This window comes from Carlito syrichta, unplaced genomic scaffold (genome assembly GCF_000164805.1).
Source record: "Carlito syrichta isolate Samal-C Ts95f unplaced genomic scaffold, Tarsius_syrichta-2.0.1 Scaffold311915, whole genome shotgun sequence".
Taxonomy (NCBI): domain Eukaryota; kingdom Metazoa; phylum Chordata; class Mammalia; order Primates; family Tarsiidae; genus Carlito; species Carlito syrichta.
In genome coordinates this window covers 227666-251179 of record NW_007256011.1, presented here as the reverse complement: position 1 = coordinate 251179, position 23514 = coordinate 227666, and the positions used below count along the sequence as shown (strand labels likewise).

Below are 23514 nucleotides of genomic sequence, written 5' to 3'. Positions count from 1 at the left end.
CTCACCTCAGCCTCCCAAAGGCGCGGGATTACAGGCTGAGCCACCGAGCCTGGCCATTTCTTTTCTTAATGACTCAGAGCCTCCTCAACTACAGAAGGGAGAAGAAAATTCATGATTTTTGTTACTTCACAAGACCATTTTGAGAGTCAAAAGCAGGTGGTGTGTATAACCACACAGGACCTTACAGGTGAAGCTCCTTACACTGGAGAGCTAGAAAGCAGGTGAGTTAAGATTCAGAGATATCCAACCTGTCCTGGCTGGGGACTTGGCACCACAGGCTCTTGTGACGGACACAGTGTTGCCTAACTCTAGTCCCCGTTTGGGTTTTTTTAAGATGCTTGGCTTTTTTTCTGATATTAATAACTCACACAGGACAGTGCACCAGTCGTGCTGCGTGGCAGATGTAAACAGCTTCTCCCGTGCCTGGGGGAGAGTGGGCACCCCCAGCTCTGGTTTTCCCCAGGCTGCCCACCCTGGGGAAAGGTCGAGTCCTTTTCCCATGGGGTGAAGACGCCTCGGTTCTACTCCAGGCACACGTGGCTGGCCAGGATTTCAGGCAGGGTCTCAAGAGTTGGGGTCCTGCCTGCGGATTTGCTGTCGCTGGTGTCTGTGCATGCTGGCTTTGCTTCTGTGTGTGTGGTGAAACCAGCGGCCCTCCCAGTCACATCTGACAGTGGCCTCATCATCGGAAGCCTGAGCATTTTGTCACCATCCCTAAAACGTTGACACTTTGAGAAGGTAGGAGTAGCCCTGCCCCTGGATTACTGTTAAGAAACCCATCTTTGTTTATTTCTCTCTCTGAAAATAAATGCAGTCCCAACATTTCCTGGTTAGCAGATGATCTACCTTTATGACTGGAAATTTCATTAGCAAGTGTTAATCCAGATAGCAGCTCTGCAGACCGGTGCCCTCAGCTCCTACCAGATCCTGGAAAGCCGAGCGGGAGGTGCTGAGGAGGGGGAGCTGGAAACAGCATTGTCCTTACCTTGAGAAGCCGCTAGGGAGAGAGCAGCCCGCTCCCTCCTGCCTCAGCTGACCCTCGCTGGCAGATGGGCACCAAGACCACTATACCCCTGTGAGCAGGGGATTTAACAGGGCTTTATTTAGGGAAGAATGGGCTGATTAGCCGATAAAGAGCATGTAAGATGGTATGGGGCAGCCTTTGATGTCTGGCTGGCGCGGCAGGGAGCCGGGCCGTGAGTGACAGCAGTGTGTCATAGGATTACTCTGCCCGTGACAATGCTGCTCTCTGTTCTTGCCATGTCCCCACTCTGTTACAGCTACTTTTCCCGTTGTTATGCCTTTCTTTTGAAGGCATTTCTCCCCACAGTCCTTACATCCTCCCCCACCCCTGCCTGTCTAAGGCAGACGGGCACTTGAGGATACAGTGGGTACCTTTTTTTATTTGGGGAAATCTTGTCACTCCTGGAGGAGGAATGACTTTGCAGCTAATCTGCACATGGACCGTATAATTGTGGTCAGGGTAAGCGGCAGAGAAAACTTGACAGATTTTCCACACCTCAGTCAGGGCTCGAGCAAATGCCAGTTGCTGCTTTTTGAGGACTGGAAGAAAAGTCCGTTTAAACCCCACCAAGTGCGAGAGTTTAGCCGCGGCCACGATGATTGTTCTAAGCCGAAACGTCTCCTCTGAAATCCATCTGTCAAGAAAGAGAATGGGTTCCTTATGTTTTGTATGAGTGAATAAGATAATGGCACCAAATTCTCTAAACTGCTCTGCATTCCATTTTACGGTGTTTACTGCCTAGAATAATTATGTATTATGTGCAAACCTGTGATATCTGCAAACCAAATCTATCAGACTGCACGCAGAAGGCTCACCTGTCAGATACCAAGCAGGGAGTTCAAACTGGTGTTAAGATGTGAGCCGAGGGCATGTTGGGTGAGGAGAGGCTTAGGCATCTCCATGCAATGACGAAGGGCCATTTCATTTCTTATATCGCCGTTTTTCTTTTACACGACCACTTTTCAGAAAAAGAGAAGAGTTAATGTCCCCAAATGAGATCTTAATAACCCGACTTCTGTTGACTTTTTCAGTCCTCGGTTCTAAAAGTAAACACTAAATATCTTTCCCCTACACACGGAAATACAGTCATAGCCACAAAAACTCTTCTGACACAAACCTGCCAAAACAGGCCCCCGCCCCAAACACTGACATACACACGTACACAGGTAGCTGGTGCTGTTGGTAAAATATTGAATGGCCCCTTAGCAACATCCATCACGAAAACAGCATTTGCCTTCCGTGAAATGCAGTTCTTATTTTGAAGCTATGTAGATTCAGCCGTTCTTGAGAAGTCAATGTAACATATTCTTCCAAAATCTCCATCTTTCCCAGAACTGCTGAGACCCGGCACTGTCTGCTAGGAGAGGCAGAGCTGTGTTGCCAGCCAGGGCGTGTCGGTCTGTCTAGACAGTCGCACACACAAGTAGAGAGTGTCCAGGAACCGTGGGCAGGCACGTTCAAGAGGGCTACTGTCTCGCATCTGTCTGACACTCTGAAAGATGGTTCAGAAGTATAGACATGAATGTGTCTTAGGATCTCAGAGTTATTGGGACAACATGAAAGAGCGAGTCTGCTTTTTTAAACCACCTTATCTCATGTGAATTACATGCTATGCCCAAGTACTCACCTTTGCCTAGATAATTTCGTTTACAGCTACATAAGACTGGTTTTACCGGTGGCTTCTGCCACCTGTGTCTTTTTGTTGCCATTCTTAGATCCCAGAAATGTCTTCATTATCAGTCATTCCCTAATTTTGTTCCTGTTCTCAGCTCCCTCCTTTTAAAATTAGTAGAGGAACAACAATCTGAATTATTGACTATTCTTTTTTTTTTTTTTTGAGTTGGAGTCTCGCTCTGTTGCCCAGATTGGAGTGCAGTGGCCGCTCCCGGCCACCGCAGCCTTGACCTGCTGGGCTCCGGCGATCCTTCTGCCTCAGCCTTCCAAGTAGCTGGAACTACAGGCGCGCGCTACCACGCCCGGGTGATTTTTTGATTTATTGTAGAGATGAGGTCTCACCAAGTTGCCCACGTGGGTCTCGAACCCGCGGGCTCAGGCAGTCCACTCACCTCAGCCTCCCAAAATGCTGGGATTACAGGCTGAGCCACCGAGCCCAGCTGTTGACTCTTCTTAAAGGAAATAGTTTTGTGTACATTTTCTCAAACCAGCCTAGCTAAAATGTTACCTGATAATTCCCTGTTTTACCAAATGAGGCAAACAGTCTAAAGTTGGGCTCCCTCATCCCTTGCTACTTGGTACTCAGCAGGCTGATCAGTCTGGGTGTGACCTCAAGGCAATACCAATCCCCAGCAGCAGAGTGCATTTCCTTAACCTCTGTACTCCTGAAGACCTAGAAGTTGTTTCTTTTCTAAAACAAGCATTCTCATGGAAATCATACACGCCAGTCAACCCTCCTCCATAGATAGGACACAAGTGATCAGATTTCTCCCAACGGAATGATTGCAAATACTTCATCACTGAAGTTCAAATTAGAGAGGTTGGGAAGCTCCAGGTTTGGGCATTTTTCATCTTTTAAGGCCTAAGCCATGTTGTTTTCTGTAACTCTTACGCTCGCTTGTCCAGTAATTGTTAGACAATTGGTAAGAGCTTACTGCATGGCACAGCTCTCTCACATGAGAAGTCTATACTCCCATTAGCCCCCTCCCTTGCCCATCCCTTGTTTCTTAAGTGCTGATTTCTGGGAGCGTCACCCCAGAAGCCTGAGTTTGGTGCACACAGATGTCTGGATCGGATCCTGGCTGAGCCACTTATAATCTGTGTGCCTTTGGGCAAGTCGCTCACTGTCTCTGCTTCGAGTCCCTCGCCTCTCAAAGGGAGGTGCTCAGGCCACTCTTTTATCCTGGGGGTTCGACAGAGGATGGGTAGAAAGCATCAACAGAGTCTGGCAATGACTAGACAGCCCTCAGCCATAAGGCAATGACCATGTTATTGTGTTGCTTCTTCCTCCTCGCCTCTGTCCTTCTTCCAGGAACCCCTGGAACTGAGAGAGCAAACAGTGTAGTTACTGGCAACCTTTTAGCACCCTTGAACTTTTCTTATCAGGAACAACCTTGAAAACACGGAGCTGGGTCCCTCAAAGACTAGCATTAAGAAGCTGCAGCTGCATGTCCCTGTAAAGCAATATTCTCTTCACTAGAGCAGCTTGCCTGCCAACTTTTACGTGGCATTTACAACCTCCCTAATATCACTTAATTAGCTGAGGCAAAGCTGGAATCTTGCCCACTGTGAAAATTTTCTTGATTTCATCGAGCCAGTTAGCATTCTGCAGAAAGACAAATTGGCCAAACACGAGCTGAGAGGCTGGACACAGCCACACTTGGAAACACGAGGACGTCTCCGTTTAATTCCACCGCACCTGAGTCAGTGCTGTCACTCCATCTCTCAGCAGTGGCCAGCACTGCCGATCTCTCCACCTTCCTTGAATTGGCCTCTCCCCTTAGCTTCCCGAGCGTTGTCCTCATGAACAGCGACTGTCAGCCCTCACTTCACCCAAACCTCTGAAGCCATCTCCTGCCGAGTCTTCCTGCCGGCCCTGCTCCACAGCCAGTCGGGGCCCACACCCCTCATCCATCTCACCGTGGCCTTTCAGTGACATCCCATTACTCTACTGATTGAGACAAACCACAACAAACCCCCTTCACAAGGCCCCTCATGGCCTGACCTTGGCTGACCTTTTGGCCTCATTTGTTACCCCCTTCCTTCAGGGCCTCCGCCTGACCATGGCCTGGGCCTGGGCCCTGGGCCCCTCCCCCTCCTGCTCACCTTGGTTGCTCCAGCTCTTCCTCAAGGAAGCCTTTCCTGACCTGCCTGGCCAGGCAAAAATCCTCATACCTCTGCCCCAGCCCTGTACTGTCGTCGTAGCAGTTTCATATCCATTTATGCTATTTGTATGTGTGGTTAGCATCTGTCCCTCTCAAGCGCTGCCCAGAGTAGAAACTCTGTCTGGTTTGTGCTCATTGTACAGGTTTAGTTTCCCTTATCCAAGATGCTTGGTGCCAGATGTGTTTCAGATATTAGATTTTGGAATATTTGCATTATACTTACCAGGTGAGCATCCCAAATCCAAAATCTGAAATGCTCCAACGCCAGCACTACTCAAAAGTTTGTGTTTTTGTTTTTGGTTGTTTTTTTTTTTTGAGTTGGAATCTCACTCTGTCACCCACACTGGAGTGCAGTGGCTGCTCCCGGCCACCGCAGCCTTGACCTGCTGGGCTCCGGCAATCCTTCCGCCTCAGCCTTCCAAGTAGCTGGAACTACAGGCACGCGCTACCACGCCTGGCTAATTTTTTGATTTATTATGGAGATGAGGTCTCGCCAAGCTGCCCAGGCGGGTCTCGAATCCGCAGGCTCAGGCAATCTACTCACCTCAGCCTCCCAAAGTGCTGGGATTACAGGCTGAGCCACCGAGCCTGGCTAAGTTTGGGATTTTTTTGTTGTTGTTGTTGAGTTGGAGTCTCACTCTGTTGCCCTGTCTAGAGTGCAGTGGCACGCTCCTGGCCACTGCAGCCTCGGCCTGCTGAGCTCAGGCGATCCTTCTGCCTTAGCCTTCCGAGTAGCTGGAACTACAGGCACATGCCCAGCTAGTTTTTTGATTTATTGTAGAGATGAGGTCTCACCAAGCTGCCCAGGCTGGGCTCAAACCCATGGGCTCAGGCAATCCTCTCACTTCGGCCTCTCAAAGTGCTGGGATTATAGATATGAGCCACTGCATCTGGCCAAAAGTTTAGGATTTTGGAGGACTTCAGGTTTCGGATTTGGGATACTCAACCAGAATCCCCAGCACCTACTGTGGTACCTGGCACATGATAAGCGCTCAGTAAATACTTTTGAATAGATGAGTAGAACCTGAAGGTGTTCTATAATTTCAGGAGGAAGTGCATACGGGGAAAGAAAGGAAAAAAGGAATTGTTCTGACATGAAAAAGAGGCAAATCCCTCTTTATTATAGAGCGAACCTAGAAAACAACAAACCTGACTAGTGGGGCAGTTGTCTCCGAGAGTCCCAAGGGCCACTTTTAGGTCCCTCTGTCCGAAAGAGAACAAGTGTGGGGCCAGGGAGGATAGTGTCCTCTGCTCATGGCCCACCTCTGGTTCTGTTCTTAGGGAGAAGCAGCATGGAGATCAGCCCTCGAACATAGATGAGAAGCAGGCTCAGGAGTGGGATCTCCACCTCACCCAGCAAGATCAGAGTAGGCTCCAGGCAGGGTCAGATCCCTTGGCCTTTCTGAAGACCAGAGAGAAATGGGCCATTGGCAGGAGCTGTGCGGACAGGTGCCTGTGTGGGGAACAGGGTTTGCTCTCAAAAATCTATTGAGGGGTGAAAATGCAGATGCCCACACCCTAACCCAGTACAATGTGAAATCAAGAAGAGTGAGATAGAGGTGATAATGAACATGACCTAGGAACCACCCCTGGGAATTTGAAAGAATGTAGTCCTCGGAGAAGATGAGGGGGTGTCCTCCTTCACACGGTAGGGCAGTAAGGTGCTGGCCAGACATAACTGAGGCTTAAAGGTGAGTTGGGATGAATAAATAGTAATTTTTTTTGAGTCACAGAATCTCGCTCTGTCGCCCATGCTGGAGGCAGGTGGCACGCTGCTCACAGCCACTGCAGCCTCGACCTACTGGGCTCAGGCAGTCCTTCTCCCTCAGCCTTCCAAGTAGCTGGAATTACAGGCATGCAGCACCATGCCCAGCTAATTTCTTGACTTTGTTGTAAAGATGAGATCTCACCATGTTGCCCTGGCTGGTCTCAAACCCACAGGCTCAGGCAATCCTCTCACCTCAGCCTCCTAAAGTGCTGGGATTATAGTTGTGAGCCATCACTCCCAGCAGTAAGTAATAATTTAACACAGATTCTGGGTGAGCCACACAGATGACAGATCACAGCTTGTTCTAAAGGGCCCTCTGTCAAGGGAGGTCAGGTGGGTGACTTTGAAGGCTTTACTGGATTAGCTCGTTAGGGCTTTTGTACTGAAGAGAAGAGTGAACTCTGCACCAAGGGACAGGAAAGGTGACTGGTGTCTTCTGGGTGGAGAGCACCCAGCATAGACTCACTTGGGGATGGCTTGTCAGATGGACTCATCTGTTGATCATTGCCTTCACTCATGTGTTCATGGGCGGCTCCAAACGGGCTATGCCCCTTCCTCTCTTGATGCTCCCAGTGCAAATCCAGTGTCGGTTCCTCCCTCCACTCTGCCATCAGGCGCTGCCGGGCCTTCCTTGCAGGCTCTGGCTTAATTACAGCTGTGCACATGCAGCTTTTTACATCTGGCCTTTCGCTCCTACCACTATTTTTTTCTATCTGACACTGGCAATTACCAGCTTTCTGCCTCCTTGTGGAACAAAACACACCCGCGTCCCCACCCAGCTAATGAGGTGATTAGAGGGATTTCACAGTGACCCGGCACTGCCTCCACACCTGGGTCACCTGTAGACAGCGGGAACCACAGGGTGTGCTTTCAGTCATGCAGTCGGGCCGACAACAAAGAACAGGAACCAGCTGGCCTCTCCTGGGAGGATGTCTGAGATGGTGGCTCTCGCTGCTGGAGCTGGCCAGGCGCTGGAATTAGACAATGTGACTGGCCTAGCCCAAACCAGTGGACACCAGAGAAGGCTGCATGCAACAGGAGAGAACCCGCTCTTCCATGGGCTGTCCTTGCTCAGAGCTCTTCTAGTTCCTATCATTTGAGAACTCAAGAAAGAACGTGATAGCTGGGCACGGTGGCTCATGCCTGTAATCCTAGCACTTTGGGAGGAGATGAGAGGATTGCCTGAGCGCAAGGGTTTGGGACCAGCCTGGGCAACTTGGCAAGACCTTGTCTCTACAATACCTCAAAAAATTAGTCAGGCGTGGTGGCATGTGCTGGTAGTTCCAGCTACCTGGAAGGTAGCCACTGCACTCTAGCTTGGGTGACAGAGTGAGCCTCCAACTCAAAAAAAAAAAAAGACAGAACATGACAATGACAGTTCCCCAGGCCTCCCCTGGCTGCACACAGAGCAGTTTTAGTCACCCCAGACCCCTCCCATGTTAGAGCCAACTGCCTGCTCTCTGTCTTCTCATCTGACTCTGCATCCATGGGGCTGCTTTCTGCAGTAGGAAGATGTGTGTCCCCGGCCCATCCACACTCTTTATTTTAATGATGCTCCAGCCTTTCCATCTTGTTACAACCTATACGATGACTTCAGTTCTTTTTCAGATGTCATCACTCAGGTCCTGATATTATAGCAACAGTCTGATATGTCGTGTGCTAACTCCTTAATAGTCAAGAAGAAGGTGGCACTTTGAGAACCAGCATCCCAGAGTGACAGTGTGACACTTGGGGCGTGTCAGTTTTAAGCTTTGGGGGTGGCAGCAGCAGCATCTCTTTTAGGGGCTTATGTGTGTCCTGTACTGTGCAGAGTCCCTCATGCACATTATCTCACTGAGACCTCCCCTGGTCCCATGACGAAGGCAACATCCTCATGACGCAGTCATGGGGCTCTGAGGGATCCCGGAGCCAAGGCTCTTAGCCACTCCCCTCATTTGCGCTCTCACATGCACTGTTCGGAAACTGTTGGTTTCTAGAATCAGTATTGGGTGAAGTAACAAGTACATGAACCCTGTTTTCCGTGAGCAGATAATTCTTCATGTAACCAAAGAAGTGGACTTCAAGTAGGAGATATTTTTGTTGCGGATATGAAAGAATTTGGTTTGAACCTGTCAGAGTAGCCCGAGTGCAGTGGCTCAAGCCTGTCATTCCAGCACTTTGGGAGGCCAGGGTGAGGGGATTGCCTGAGCCCACGAGTTCGAGACCAGTGTGGGCAACTTGGCGAGACCTCATCTCTACAATAAATTTAAAAAAAATTAGCTGGGCATGGTAGCTTGCACCTGTAGTTCTGACTACTAGGAATATGAGGCAGAAGGATCGCCTGAGCCCAGCAGGTTGATGCTGGGGTGGCCATGAGCATGCCAATGCACTCCAGCCTGGGTAATGGAGTGAGACTCCAACTCAAAAAAAGAAAAAAGAAACTGTCAGAGTAGCCAAGCCTGGAGTAGCTTGTGGCAGCTTTATGTCCATTGGGGCAATTCTTGGAACATCTTTGAGAAGACACAATAGTAGGCAAGATTTGGATCTGACTTTTTCTGTAGCTTCCTCCTGGTCTAGAAGCAGAAGGGCATAATAAGAGAAGCTTGAGCTTTGAAGTCAGACTTTCCTGGTTTGGTCCTAACCCTAGCTGTCAGCAACAGCCTCCCTGTAGAGTGGTAGTACAGTATAGGGCCACTGTGTGGAGTGAGGAGAAAGATAACAAATGTGTGAATTTTAGCTAGGTGCTGGGCTTCGAGTGGGTGTCTCATGAACACTGGTTCCTCTGCCCTGCCCCACTTCGTCTCTCTGACTGGCAAATAAGAAGCAGAAACTTCATAGTCTTTTCTTCTGCACTGCCTGGCTCAGGCCTGGTCCTGTGGATGCCTTTGCTGCTGCTCTGGTTGGTGTGCTCGGCTTCAACACTCCTAGCATCCCAGGGCGTGCAGCCTCAGGACTCCTCTCCCCATTGTGGGTCCCCTGCCCTCATTCTGGGAATGAGCCAGAACTGACCACTTTCATTTTCTGCCCTTTGGTCATATTTCCACCGCCTGGTCTCTGTGAGATTCAAATGCTGTGTGAACGTGATTTGCAAGCATGGAAGCATAGAAATGTGAGGTGGTGTTGTCATTGCTTAGACCAGTGCCTGGCCCACAGATTGTGTCAGGTACATGCCAATGGCGCCTCACTTCCTCCCCAGTAATAATAATAGTAGTCAGCATTGAATGAGTGCCTTTGCAACACACACTGTGCCAAGTGCATTGGTACATGAGCTCATTTAATCCTTTTGTGAGTTAATCATCTTGGACTTAGAGAAAGGACCTTGGTCAGACTTAGAGAATAAGCTCCAGGACCTGCACGGGACAGTGCCGGGACCCCTATTCAGAGGGTCTTGCGTTTTCCAAGTCTGGTTCATGACATGTGCAGTAGAGACTGCGCAGCGAGTTGTGTGGGGTGGTCACTTCTGTTAATGGGTGATGGTAGCAGCAGGGATGGTGGCCACCGCTGACGTGCCATTCAGCAGCAGGCAGGCACTGCCCTCTGTGACATGTGAAGCCGTGGTCCTCCCACGATCATGGTGTTAGCCCTGTTTTACAGAGGAGGTACCTGCCCGCAGTGGCACTGCTGTCCACAGGGTGGAGCTGTGATTTGAACCCCGATCTCTACTTTCAGGTCAAAACTTGCCAACTAAATAAATCCTTGTCTGTCTGTACCGGTGATAATCTGAACCCCCCTACCTTCTAGGAGCAAGACCTTCCATCTCTTTCAGTTCCATTTCACCCTTTTATCTTAGGCTTGTCCTTTTGGTCTCTTGGAGTGCTGTGGGTGTTCTGTCGTCAAGTGTAGTAACTGTCCCTGCAGACTTTCATCTGCAAACATGATAAATATGTCTCATAATATCCAAGTCATCAATACTAACGTCAAACAGCACAGGTCCAGAGGGCTGAGCTCTGGCCTGGGGCCAGGATTCTGCCTCAAGCTTGTCTGTCTCCATTGGTATTTTCAGTATCCAATCATACCAGTTCCAAATACACCTGACTGTTTTCGTATTCATCCTGCATTTCTCCATCATAACAATAGTTCACAATATTTTCACAGAGAATTAAAGTTTGAAGAGCACTCTAATGTGCTTTGTTTTACCTTCATAACCCTACAAGGTCATCAGCTAGATGAGGGGCAGAACTGGATTCCAACCAAGGTCATCAGAATTCTGGTCCTCCTCCCCATCCCTGTCACTGTTACCTGCCACCTGTTGTAACAGAGCTTCTGTAAGAGTTTTGGTCACATGGGCCAGATCATCTGAAAGTTCCCTCCATGTTTGGGATTTGGTTCGGCTCTTGATGTATAGATATCAGCCATATCTAAATATCGTCCCTTTCCTCCCTCTCATTGTGCATGACCTTCCAGGCAGCAAGTGAGTCATCACGTCAGTGGCCTTTACTCCCTCTATCTGTACTGCCTGTCATTGCGCCTGTTCCTCTCTAGATCTTGATCTTTGATCTGTGGCTGAGACCTACTCTTCATCAGCTTCTGTGTTCGCAAAGCCACTCAGGAGTTTTGCTGTAGTACGCACTGTCACAGCAGGGCTCACCTGCAGTGGACTATTTTCTGGAGCCCTGATAGTTTTACAGAAGATAGACTTGGTTTGATCCCAAGAAATCACAGAGAAGACATCCCTACAATGATTGGCTGGCCAGCATGCTTCTTTGCCAAAACAGCACCCAAAAGTTCAAAGTTTTGATAAGAATTCCTTTTCCTTCCCTGACCATAAAAGGTTGAGTGACATGCCCCCCTCGGTAGGCTAAATAGTCATCCATGACAACTGATTCATGACCTCAGTTCCCTTGTGCACCAGAGGGACCACTTGTCACATTCTCTCTGGACTTGCTTGGTATACTTCCTGTCATCTGAGAGCCACCAAAACACCTCTCAGGCACGAGTGTAGAAGCTTTCATTCAGCCCCTAGCCACCTGAAGTCGCTGTTTGCTGTGATCATTAGAACCCAGGCGTTTCTTCTGTGTGGGAGCATGCTTCCTCTGCAGAATACTTCAGGTCCTGGCTGGGGCCCTGGAACATTTGCTTATAAGCAGCCTCTTTCAGATGAAAGAGCACTTACCAGTCCTAGTCTGTCTAAGGAATCCTGTATCTGTTGGCCTGTTTGTTTTAACTATACTATAAGAGAAAAAACCCTCACAAAATCAAACAAACTGGCCGGGTGTGGTGGCACTTTGGGAGGCCGAGACAAAAGGATTGCCTGAGCCCAGGGGTTCGAGAGTTCGGCTCTACAAGAAAGCAAAAAAACCAGACTCGGTGGCTCAGCCTGTAATCTTGTGGTTTGGGAGGCTGAGGTGAGTGGATTGCCTGAGCCCGCAGATTCGAGACCTGCCTGGGTAACTTGGCGAGACCTCATCTCTACAATAAAACAAAAAATTAGCTGGGCGTGGTAGTGCTCACCTGTAGTTCCAGCTACTTGGAAGGCTGAGTGGAAGGATCGCCAGAGCCCAGCAGGTCGAGGCTGTGGTAGCCAGGAGCATGCTACTGCACTCCAGTCTGGGCGACAGAGTGAGACTCCAACTAAAAAAAAACAAAAAATAAATAAATAAAGCAAAAAAATTAGCCAAGCATGGTAGTGTGCCCCTGTGGTTCCAGCTAGTTGGAAGGCAGAGGCAGAAGGATCGCCTGAGCCCAGCAGGTCGTTGCTGCAGTGGCCATGAGCGGTGTGCCACTATACTCCATACTGGGTGACAGAAAAGAAAAAAAAACAACTAGAGGTCAGAAGGCAGAGAAGTTTTTGATTAGTAGAAATTAAAATATTTGGGCATTTCAGCATAAGACAAAATTCTATTATTTGCTTTTTCCCCCTAAAATGAATATATTTTTTTCTAATTACATACAGAGATACTTAAAAATTACCCATAAGCTTACAATCCAAGTTAACCTTGGTTTACATTTTCTATATATTTCAGACTTTCTCTGCTCATAAGCTCGGGTATATGGATTTTTTTTTTTTTTTTTGGGAGGGGGTCTGTGATGAGATTGTCATTTGTCTAAAATGAGATTGAACAAATCCTAGAATTTTTTGCTTTTTTTCACTTGTTATCTTTTTTAAAAAAATATTTTAAGTTTTTTGTTTTTTGGGGTTTTTTTGAGTTGGAGTCTCACTGTCACCCAGGCTGGAGTGCAGTAACACGTTCATGGCAACCACAGCCTCAGCGTGCTGGGCTCAGTCGATCTTTCCACCTCAGCTTTCTAAGTAGCTGAAACTACAGGTTCCATACCCAGGTTACCATACCATACTACAGGTTACTATACCCAGCTAATTTTTTGATTTATTGTAGAGATGAGGTCTCTCCAAGTTGCCCAGGCTGGTCTTGAACCTGTGGGCTCAGGCGATCCTCTCACCTTGGCCTCCCACAATGCTGGGATTGTAGGCATGAGCCACAGCACCCAGCCTACAACCTGTACTTTTTTTTGGCGGCGGGGGGGGTTGGAGTCTCACTCTGTCGCCCAGACTGGAGTGCAGTGGCCACTCCCGGCCACCATAGCCTCGACCTGCTGGGCTCCGGTGATCCTTCCGCCTCAGCCTTCCAAGTAGCTGGAACTACAGGTGCGTGCTACCACACCCAGCTAATTTTTTATTTATTATAGAGATGAGGTCTCGCCAAGTTGCCCAGGCGGGTCTTGAATCCGCAGGCTCAGGCAGTTCACTCACCTCGGCCTCCCAAAGTGCTGGGATTACAGGCTGAGCTACCGAGGCCGCCCTACCTGTACTTTTAAGATGTACTTTATTGGCAGTTCCAAAGTCTTTGAGCTTTGAGACAATGTGATTGTTTTTATATTAAAAATATTTCATGCAAGGAGATTGCCCCTTATTTAAAACACACACACACATACAAGCACAGTAGTTAAGTGCTTAAGTTGTAGAGTTAGACTTCACGGGCTCAATTGCCAGCTCCTGCATTACTGGTTTGTGACCCTGCACATGCTACATATCCTCTTTGTGCCTCAGTTTCTTCACCAGCAAGTGGGATGTTAGTAGCCCCTATTTCAGAAGGTTGTTGGAAAAGTGAATTCAGTACCTATTAAAGTCATGCAGCCAGCCGGGCTCGGTGGCTCAGCCTGTAATCCTGCACTTTAGGAGGCCGAGGTGAGTGAATTGCCTGAGCCCGCGGGTTCGTGACCTGCCTGGGCAGCTTGGCGAGACCTCATCTCTACAATACATCAAAAAATTAGCCGGGTGTGGTAGCGCGCGCCTGTAGTTCCAGCTACTTGGAAGGCTGAGGCAGAAGGATCGCCGGAACCCAGCAGGGCGGGGCTGCGGTGACCGGGAGCAGCCACTGCACTCCAGTCTGAGCAGCAGAGTGAGACTCCAACTCAAAAAAAAAAAAAAAAGTTAGCCGGGCTCGGTGGCTCAGTCTGTAATCCCGCGCCTTTGGGAGGCTGAGGTGAGTGGATTGCCTGAGCCCGCGGGTTCGAGACCCGCCTGGGCAGCGAGACCTCATCTCTACAATAAATCAAAAAATCAGCCGGGCGTGGTAGCGCATGCCTGTAATTCCGGCTACTCGGAATGCTGAGGCAGAAGGATCGCCGGAGCCCAGCAGGTCGAGGCTGCGGTGGCCGGGAGCGGCCACTGTACTCCAGTCTGAGCGACAGAGTGAGACTCCAACTCAAAAAAAAAAAAAAAAGTCATGCAGCCAGTTTGAATGGCAGTGATTTGACCTGTTCTATATTTTAATCCACAAACAACCCATGTAATTAATGTTTGCTTAAATGTTTTAGTCTGTTTGGTAGAACCCACTAATGGCGTCATCATCATCGACTACTCTTTAAGGATAGCCTGCAGGAAGTGTTCAGAGGTATGTTTCAAAACCTTGAGAGGGCCGGACACAGTGGCTCACGGCTGTCATCCCAGCACTTTGGGAGGCCAAGGCAGGAGAATTGCTCGAGCTTTGGAGTTTGAGACCAAACTGGGCAACATAGCGAAACCTCATCTCTGTACAAAAAATTAGCTGAGCTTGGTAGCATGTGCCTATAGTCCCAGATACTTGGGCTGCTGAAATGAAAGGATCGCCTGAGCCCAGCAGGTTGAGGCTGCCATGAGCCATGGTCATTGTGATCATGCCACTGCACTCCAGCCTGGGTGAGAGCGAGACAGCGAAAAAAAAAAAAAATTCCTTGAGGGAAAGTGTTATTTTTCTATAATTGTCTTGAATAACTAGTGGGAAGAATTAGTTACATTCTTCACATCATACCATAAATTCAAATAAAACCAAGATGGGATGGAAACAACAGCCGAGTAGATAAAAATATACTTGACTGTTTTTGAAATCCTAGGATGAAGACTTTTCTAAGAATGTCCCTAAAGCCATAAAACATTAAAACACATATTGATGGGCTTAACAGTGCATAAATAAAAAATTCTGTCCTATAAGACAATGCCATTAACAAACCTGCGTTCAAATAACCTTTTACATTGGAACGATCATCCTATGAATTTGTTGACCAAGTCGGGAGAAGGCCCTGCTCGCTCTTCTTCAGTGGTCAGCATAGCAGGGCATATTGATTTACTAATGAGGCTGTGATTTCACCTTATTGGCAGTGCAAGTGGCATCTGCCTGTCCTGCTGAGTAATCCAGCCTGGTAGCCGAGGGGGGGTTTATTCAACCTTCACTACCAGGGAGTTCCCTGTGGTTAGATAAACTGATCTGTTGCTTGGTAACTACAGGATTACTACGGTGGATGCTCAGGAAGCCGGGTGGAGAGGGGTACGGGTATGTGGGGGGCAAGGAGGGCGAGAGAGTTGGCAGGTTCCCGGGAGCACTGCAGCCTTGGCAGAAGGAGGACCAGAGCGCCCATCGCATGCTCGGGTTTAGAACAGTTCACCTTCCCATCTGCACTTCGCCTTTCCAGCATTGGGCCTCAGAACAAAGGAAAATGAGTCAGGGAGCTGGCCATGGGACATGTGGATCCTGTTGGGGCGGCTGTCATGACAGCAGGCGAAACCCCTGCAGGGTTGGCCCCAAGGTTCTTTCCCTAAGGAGAAGGTCTGGCTCTGGGAAATGTGAGACCCCCAAGAACCTCTGAGCTAGTGGACTGCTGGGCTTGCGTTCCAAGTCGAGAGGACGTTGACTAAAGCAATGAAACAGCTAGGATACGTTGCGCTGATAACCCAAGGCAAGTAAGGCATCTCCAAGGCGACCTTCCGGCATCCGCTCCCACAATGTGAACCCGAGCATCCTGCCCCTGTTCGAGTGCCCACGACATGCCCACCAGGCTTGCCTTCCTCTGCCCAGACCCAGCGGGGCTTGTCTGTGAAGGGACAGGTCTTCAGGAACAGTGGAAGTGGCCCTGGTGGTGTGGTGTCCACAGAGGTGTGTGTCTGCCCTGTTGTGTAGGTTGCGTGGGCTTCTGAGCCTGCCCCTGGCTCTGTCTGTGGCCTGCCAGTCTGGAGCCTGGGCGCCTGCCTGAGCGCCCTTGCTGGAAGGTGCTTCCAAAGCCTGCACCCCCTCTGTAGGCAATTAGTGTATCAATCCCCCAGATAAGGTTCTGGATGTTTATTTTGCTTTAGCGGGAACAGGAGCAGTCATTGACGTGCTAGAGCTTATGCTAGAGAAAATATTTTGACTGAAATTTTGCATATTTTGAAACTCAGGTTGTTACATTTAAAATTATACACATTGTGAACCTGGCTTCAAACAGGAGGGAAGAAAAAGCATTCCTTCCTGTCAGAACCTTTTCACTCTGTCTGTCATGTAACCTGACTAAAAATAAACTATGAGCTTGAGAACTGGCAGTCTTCAGTGTGGAGCGAGTTGAGTGCTCTCAACTTCAAGCCCGGCTCCTGCCGCTTCCTGACCACATGTCAGCCCTCCGCGGCCCAGACCTCCACCAGGGACGCCGAGGCCCACGGGCAGGCATCCGGGGTGAGGCTCGCTGCTCTTGAGGAAGTGGTGGCTGCTGTCAGAAGAGCCCTGGCCTAGCCAGCGGGGGCTGCAGGGTCCATCCTAGCTCCTGCACAGCTCTGGGGAAAGTGTGGGCATCTCTGGCCCTCAGAGTCCTCACATTCACCTGTGACTGCCATCCACATGTCAGTGACCATCCAGCACCATATGCCTTAGTCTGGTCCTCACAGAGCCGTATGAGCTTGGTTCTCAGTGAGGAAACTGAGGCATGGAGCCTGAGTTACTCCATGTCCTCAGCCAGTGAGCAACAGCCGAGTTCCAGCCCCGGCTCCTCCCCCTTCCACCCTGTGCTCTGCTCTCCATCCTCCCCATGCCTTACTCCTCAGTCCTCCGGCTCCTGCCCCGCCATCCTGCTGAAACAGCCGCAGAAAACCACAAAGGATGCCCACATCATAGGGTGCCCATTTCCCACCTTGGGCCTGCTGAGCCCTCCTGCTGAGCCTCATCCTGCAAATCCCTCCCTCCTCTGGACAGGCAGCCTGGTGGCAAGGGCGCAGGCAGGAGTCCCCTGCCCTGGACCTACAACCTGTTTCTGCACTTACTTGCCTTGTGATCTCGGGGCCAAGTTGGCCTTTTTCTCTGTTAATGAGGGTAACAATGGCACCTCCCAAGGATTAGAGGGGATAATGTGCATAAATCATTGTGCACAGAACTCAGAAAGTCTTCCATGTGTGCTTCTGGTCCTCTCATGAGATCCTGCCCCTGCCCCACGCTCACCCTAGAAACTCTTAGGCTGAGTTTTTCTCCTGATTATCCCCCTTGTTTCAAATCTTTTTTCCTAGCAGAGGTTGACTTTGTGTTTCTTCCTGTATGTTACTGTGGAAAACACCATTGTGTGACTGTCCTCTGGAGTGTGATTGTAGACAGGTATTATTACTTGAACCCAGTTATGATGGGATTCGACAAGCTTTCACACTCTGGTTAATAGCACAGCATTAGTCTTGTGTCTAATTCCTGGATTTTAAAGGCATTCTCTTACATTTATGTTGACCACAGTTTCAGTTGTTTATCTTCTGATTATTACAGCAAAGGAAACACTGTCAATAAAGTAGTAGAGCGTAGCATCCACTTTTTGTAAGAACTGAATGACACTATTATCCTAACACACTACCGTTTTGGTGTTGAAGGAGTTGCCAACAAGCAAGTGTTGGCAGTGTACCAGTAATGATTTTATTATTATTGTTTTGGTTAAAGTCCTGTCTTAAGAAACATCATTTTATTCTTCAATTTTCATGATCATTCTTCTTGTGTATGATTGAACATCTACAAATTTCCTCCTCTGATCTTCTGATCAAATGGTGAGACTGCTGTCTTTTGAGAACAGTGCCTATGATTCAACATCTGAAATTGATTTTCAGCCTTTGGCACTTTCCAAGTAGATTAGGGCAGGGGGAGACTCCCTTTACTCCTGGGTCTGTGTGGGCTGCACCGACCTGCCATTCTCAGGTCAGGTGCAGACCCTGACCTGCGGTCAGAAATGTTTTTAAGGGCCTTTTCAGCCAATGAAGAGCGATCTGACTGACATCCCCAGCCTTGGCTGTTTGGACACGGTAGGTGTGTGTGGGCCTGGTGGGGCTCTGTCCTTCAGGGCTGAATCCGAGGCTCTCCATTGCCCAGGAGGAGTCCAGTGGCTTTGAACTGCATCAGGGTTCCGGGCACGCCTGCACTGCTTTATGTTGTCAAGTTTTTAAGGTGGGTTTTTCCCCATCCTTTGGCAAACTGCTGCATCATACACCTCATTTGCCATCAGAGCATGAGGGTGTGTAGTTCTTTTTTTTCCCATGAAAACAACACAGAACAAAGCCTCACTTTTAAAAATGCCATGATATTTTGCCACCGTTATGAAAATCTGTCAGCGCCGTATCTAATCTTCTGTTGCATAGAATATCAAAACAAGTACTATTGAAGGGATTGTACTTCTGTTAATACAAAAATGTCAGCTTCACAGTCTCAGAACCAGCTGCTGTGCTCTCAGCCTCTTTCCAAATAAGAAAGAAAAAAAAATAATAATAAAGTTTATCTTCCCCCTCTGCTGTTACTGTTCTTTAGGCCTGACCTTCGTACGAAGACCCAGAGTAAACACCGCCTTGCTGAAATCTTACGTTCAGAATACTCAAGTGGGCTGGAAGCCAGTGTCGCCAAGGTCAAAAAGCAGAACAAACGTGGAGAGCCTGGCCGCCAGCCCCTACAGCATGGTGTGCAGCCGGCCCCTGCCTTGGCTGTGGGAAAGAAAGCAAAAACAAAGAAAACACCAAAAGGTCTTACGAAGGGACGGTGAAGCTTCCCAGAAAGTTTTTAAAAAACCACTCTCTACAAAACTAGGTCTCACTTTGACTTGTGGAAGCCCCAGTGACACCGGACTGATGTCGTGTTCTCATCAGAGGAAGCTTGGGAAAGATAACTGCCCCGTTTCCCTGAATACTATGTCCCCAAGACTCAAAGGAGCTCTCATAGAAACCGGGGGGGGCGGCGGCAGCACAGCAGAAACTCCCATGTAACCAAGGAAGGTGTCTTACATCCTGTTCTGACTCCTTAGGTGCCAGGCCCTGCTCCCCACCCAGCTGCCAACTTGCCAGGCAAGACGGGGCTGCCCCAAGAGGTGGTATGATCGTGCCCTGTGCATCAGCCCAGAAGGGACTTGACCCCTGCCCTGGAACCCACTTGCAGAGGGCCCGAAAGAGGAAGGGTTAGAAGCCTCAGCACTGCATCTAGACTTCCCTCCTGTCCTTGCTCAGGTCTCATTCTGTTTCCCTTCCCCTCTGCAGCTCTGAAGGAGTTTCACAGCTTGACTTCAGCCCCATCCATGCAAAAATTGACATGAGTTTTGTGAAGTAGGATGTTACAAACTGAAATGGAATTTGTACGCAAAGCAACAAAAATCTTCTTTAAGTAACAATTTTCTTTATGTAGTCATGCTTTGTTAAAAAGAACCAAAAGTGTATGGTCTGGGTCAAAAATACCAAGGTGTCTTCAGCCACGCAAGCCCTCCTGCTTCTTCGATCAAGGCGCTGCAGTAACATGTTGCATTTACATACATTGCTCCGTCTCTCATGTCCTCAGAAAACTCACTCTCTCAGGGCTAATTGATTTACTGTTGCCTTTTTATTACTTGCCTTTGAAGTCAAAAGGCTCCAGCGTCCCAAGCTTTTTTCCCCCCATCGAATCCTGTCTTGTCTTCAAGAGAGGTCTGGGGGTCTTTGTATTGTGACCCAGGCCACAGCTGCCCCCACCCCCATTGTGTCTTCTAGAAGGTTTGAAAGAGCCCCCTGGAGTGTATTGATTTCCCAATAAATGTAAGATTTGGACACTTGCAGAGGGGCCCGAAGGAGGAAGGGTTGGGAGCCTCGCACCGTCTAGGCGCTGCTGCTGTCCTCTCCGCTCTGGCTCGTTTCTCTCTGCAGTCACTGTGCAGCCGTCTTGGGTTTCCACAGGACGTGTGCAGAAGTGTTGCGTAGACCCCCAGATCCACATGAGCTCAATGGCCAGGAGAGGGTGGGCAGAGTTGGCAAGGTGGGCCTTTCTGCAGGGACCGGGTGGGATCGGCGTCTTCACCTCCGTGCCAGACGTGAGTGAATGTCAGCCAACGCCACACCAGACAGGACTCCAGGGTGAGGGCGAGTGTGAGCCTAGTGAGAATTGATCCTCAGCGGGAGGAAACTTCTCGATTGGACCTTCTCGGAGTCAGCTGTCACATAGGAACTCATAAGGACCCTTGGTGAAATTTGTAACGATAGTTATAATAAAACAACAACCCTGCAGCACATGTCAAACTGACTCTGGGCAAATCTGCCACCTTTCTTTTATTTCTGTGTGTAATGGTTCACATGATTTGGATGAGAAAAGAAGGGATCAAACTTTATAGACAAAACCCAGCTGTGTGAAAAACAGGATTAATGCCAGTGATTGGGGATGATCAAAGAGAAACCTTCCCTTTTTTTCCATAGTACTCATTCCACTAAAGGGTGAATTGGCAGAGTTGTGCATTCCTGGGGGGGAGAGAAGTGCTGGAACCACGCAAAGTGAGTGGCTGCAATTCCAAAGATCAAAACTTACACACTTTATTTGCTAACTCTTAGGTGAGCATTTCTCGTCATAGATACTATAAGGGCCTGTTTCTAAGCAGAATCAATCTATTACCCCAGTTAATAAAGAAACATGGATTTAGCAGATTTAGGGTTAATATTATTTAAATTTAAATAACCTTAAAATAAATCTCTCTCTTATCGTGGCTCTTGACAGATTATACCTTTCAGGCACCAATTAGGCAAAGCCCTAGCCTAATTCCACTGTACATATTCTAATTTTTGTGTGTATTTTTAATCGTGCCTCTTCCCCCCCCCCCCCAAACTTACTCGTGCCTCTGCCATAAGCCTGGTTCCCATATTTAAAGTCACAGAGAAATGTGGACATTTATTGGAATGTTGCAACCTAAAGCTTTTCTCCCCAGCGGACTTGTAGAATGCTGTTTTGGAATCTGAAACAGCTTCATGACTGCAACCCTTAGCAGCTGCACCTCTTCAGAGGGGCCCCCCATTCTCACGCACTGAGAGGCAAAGAGCCTGGATGAGAGATTAAGTCAGTGTTGATGCAATGCAGGGAGCGTCTTCCACTGTCAGAAAAGCAAGAAGCCAACCAAGTCTCACAAAGGACATTTTTGCACAAAGCTCAGTGGGTTCCTAATATATTTCCCCCCTGTAGTGATGGGAGGTGAGATTCAGGGAGGAGAGGGGGTAAATGAGACCTTTCGGGGCAGGTGTATTCCCAGCTGCCAGTGGTCTCCCTGCCTAGCACCTTGGCCCTCCACCACACAGTCAAGGGAAGGCATCGCTTCCTCGAGACAGAAATGTCAGGCTTGTCCACTCGGGAAGTCGCCCCGTTTGGAAAGGGCTCTTAACGGGTCTTGTGAAGTCGCCTATATGGCCATTATACTTTCTCTCTTAATCCGCTCCCCCATAGGAAGAATTCAGAGCAAGGCCTGTCAGTTATGGGGGCCGTGGGGCACCCTTAAAATCAGCTCCAATTCTTGGTTTCTGAAGCTTTGCAACTGAGGGTTGGCTGGGAGAGCTACACTTCTTTTAAACTTTTGTTGCCCACTCCCTGCTGAGTGCAGGGGTTTTTTTTGGGGGGGGGCGACGGGTCAGGAGAGGGGCCTGCCCTATTGTTCTGTGTGTTGGGGTCTCTCACATTCTTTTTTTCTGTTTTAAATGAGAGCTCACTCAGCCCCAGGGTTGGGAACAGAGAAACCAATCGAGCCTTCTAAGCGAATGAAAGCAGACACTCACCTCACCGCAAAGGTTGCGGAGTTATTATTGCAGATGGGATGTGCGGGACAATTTAAAATATTGTAATTATGAACTTGTCGGGAAGCCTTGTTCTTCATTAATGTCAGCTATGAGATCGCCCGGGAGGTACAAGGACAATTACATAGTTGAGAATGTGTCTGCGGTTTACACTGCCGCTGTGTAAATGTAAGGGTGGTTGCGCGAGTCTGCCTTTTTCCACTCTCACAAAATGAAAAGCACACCAGTGCAAGTTGTCCTTTGATAGATTTTTAATATGATTTTAAAGAGTTTTGTTTGGTCTCATTCTTATTCAATGAGATTAATTTAAAGCACTTATCCCCTGGGTTTAAGTCAATCCATGTAGGATTTGGGCTGGGTTTGTTGCATGGGGGGTTTTGTTTGCAGGAGGCTATGAGAGACTCCTTTCCCACTTCATTAACCCTGAGTTGGGGACAGTCCCCCCTCGCCCCCCACCACAGCCAGAGCTGGGGATTTACCAGCCCCCATTCACATGCAAAAGAACTCGAAAGCCGAGGGGCTTCTTGACTTAATTAGCTGCTGTGCATTTTGCAAAATTAGAATAATACCCTCGCCATCCCGGGGAAGAAAAGCCTCCTTGCCGGGTGCTGGGGGTGGGGAGGAAACTGTAACAGACCTGGCTGCGGGTCTGGTTTTCGGAGGGGTTATAGTCAACGCGGCCCCTGCCCCCTCCGCCAGGCAGCCCTCTTCCTGCCGTAAAACCAGACTGGGGGCTTGGCTTGCTGGGCCCCCAACCCCAGCCCTGAGGGTCAGTGAGCTGCAGGTGGTGTGTGGCAGGGAAGCACCTGCGCCCACCTCCCTGGAGAGGGGACAGTCTCTGGAGGTGACCGTGGCCCTTTGAACGTGGACTGGAGGCCTCAAGTCTGACTCGGGTCTTAAGCCCTCTCCCCCGAGACCCTGGAGCCACGGGCCTGGCGGCAGGGAGGGAGGGGGCAGACGTGGCGACCTGGCTCCCCTCTGGGGTGCTCACTCCTGGTGAGGAGGTGCGGATGGGGGGTTACCAGGTGTGGTGTCAGGGTCCCCGCGAAGGTGCGCGCTGGCTTCGGCCTCGTTTGGGAGGCCAGAGCTGCCCGGCTGCCCGCTAGCCTCCTGGGCCCCAGCGGGCCATGCAACGGGGCAGAGGGTGGGAGTGATGGGGGGAGCAGCCTCGGAGCCCATCTGTCAGCTCCGTGCCCGGCGGGCCGGTCACCAGCTGCCGGGGCCCTCATGGCGGCCAGATGAGTCGACTCCGTGAGGACACCGCAGCCCGGCCTGCAGCCGAGCAAGGCCCGCACTGACCCCTGCCCAGGCCCCCGGGACCGTCCGGGAGCAGCGAGACACCAGACAGAGAGAGCAGGGGTGGCGGGGAGCGACGCGCTCGCCTCATTGTAGAGATGGGCAGACTGAGGCCGGGAGGGGAAACCTCTACCCAAGGCCCCAGCGAGTCCAGTGGGGGCCCCTCCACAGAACCGCAGGACGAGGCCGAGAAGGAGGACAGGGTGCGTCACTGATGAGGACGGGGGGCGGGAAACCAAGTGCCCAGAGAGGGAAGCGGTCTTTAAGGGGGAGTGGGAGAGGCTCCACAGAGCGCGGACAGGTGCCTGGTCATTTGTACGAAGTTTATTTCGACATTTAAAAAAGAGAG

The 23514-nt window shown here is 49.6% G+C and overlaps 2 protein-coding genes across 2 annotated transcripts in view; one reads left to right on the top strand and one right to left on the bottom strand.

Moving 5' to 3' along the window:
• The window catches only part of DDX31 (DEAD-box helicase 31), a 74231-nt gene extending 55376 nt beyond the window's left edge, over nt 1-18855 (top strand). The window contains exon 19 of the mRNA XM_021718202.1: nt 18619-18855. Within this exon, the coding sequence (XP_021573877.1) occupies nt 18619-18847 (229 nt within the window). The 3' untranslated portion in view covers nt 18848-18855. The remainder of the gene's footprint in view (nt 1-18618) is intronic.
• Nucleotides 18856-22765: 3910 nt separating this feature from the next.
• The window catches only part of BARHL1 (BarH like homeobox 1), an 8250-nt gene continuing 7501 nt past the window's right edge, over nt 22766-23514 (bottom strand). Inside the window, exon 4 of the mRNA XM_008069318.1 lies at nt 22766-23141. Coding sequence (XP_008067509.1) covers nt 22766-23141 — 376 coding nt within the window. The remainder of the gene's footprint in view (nt 23142-23514) is intronic.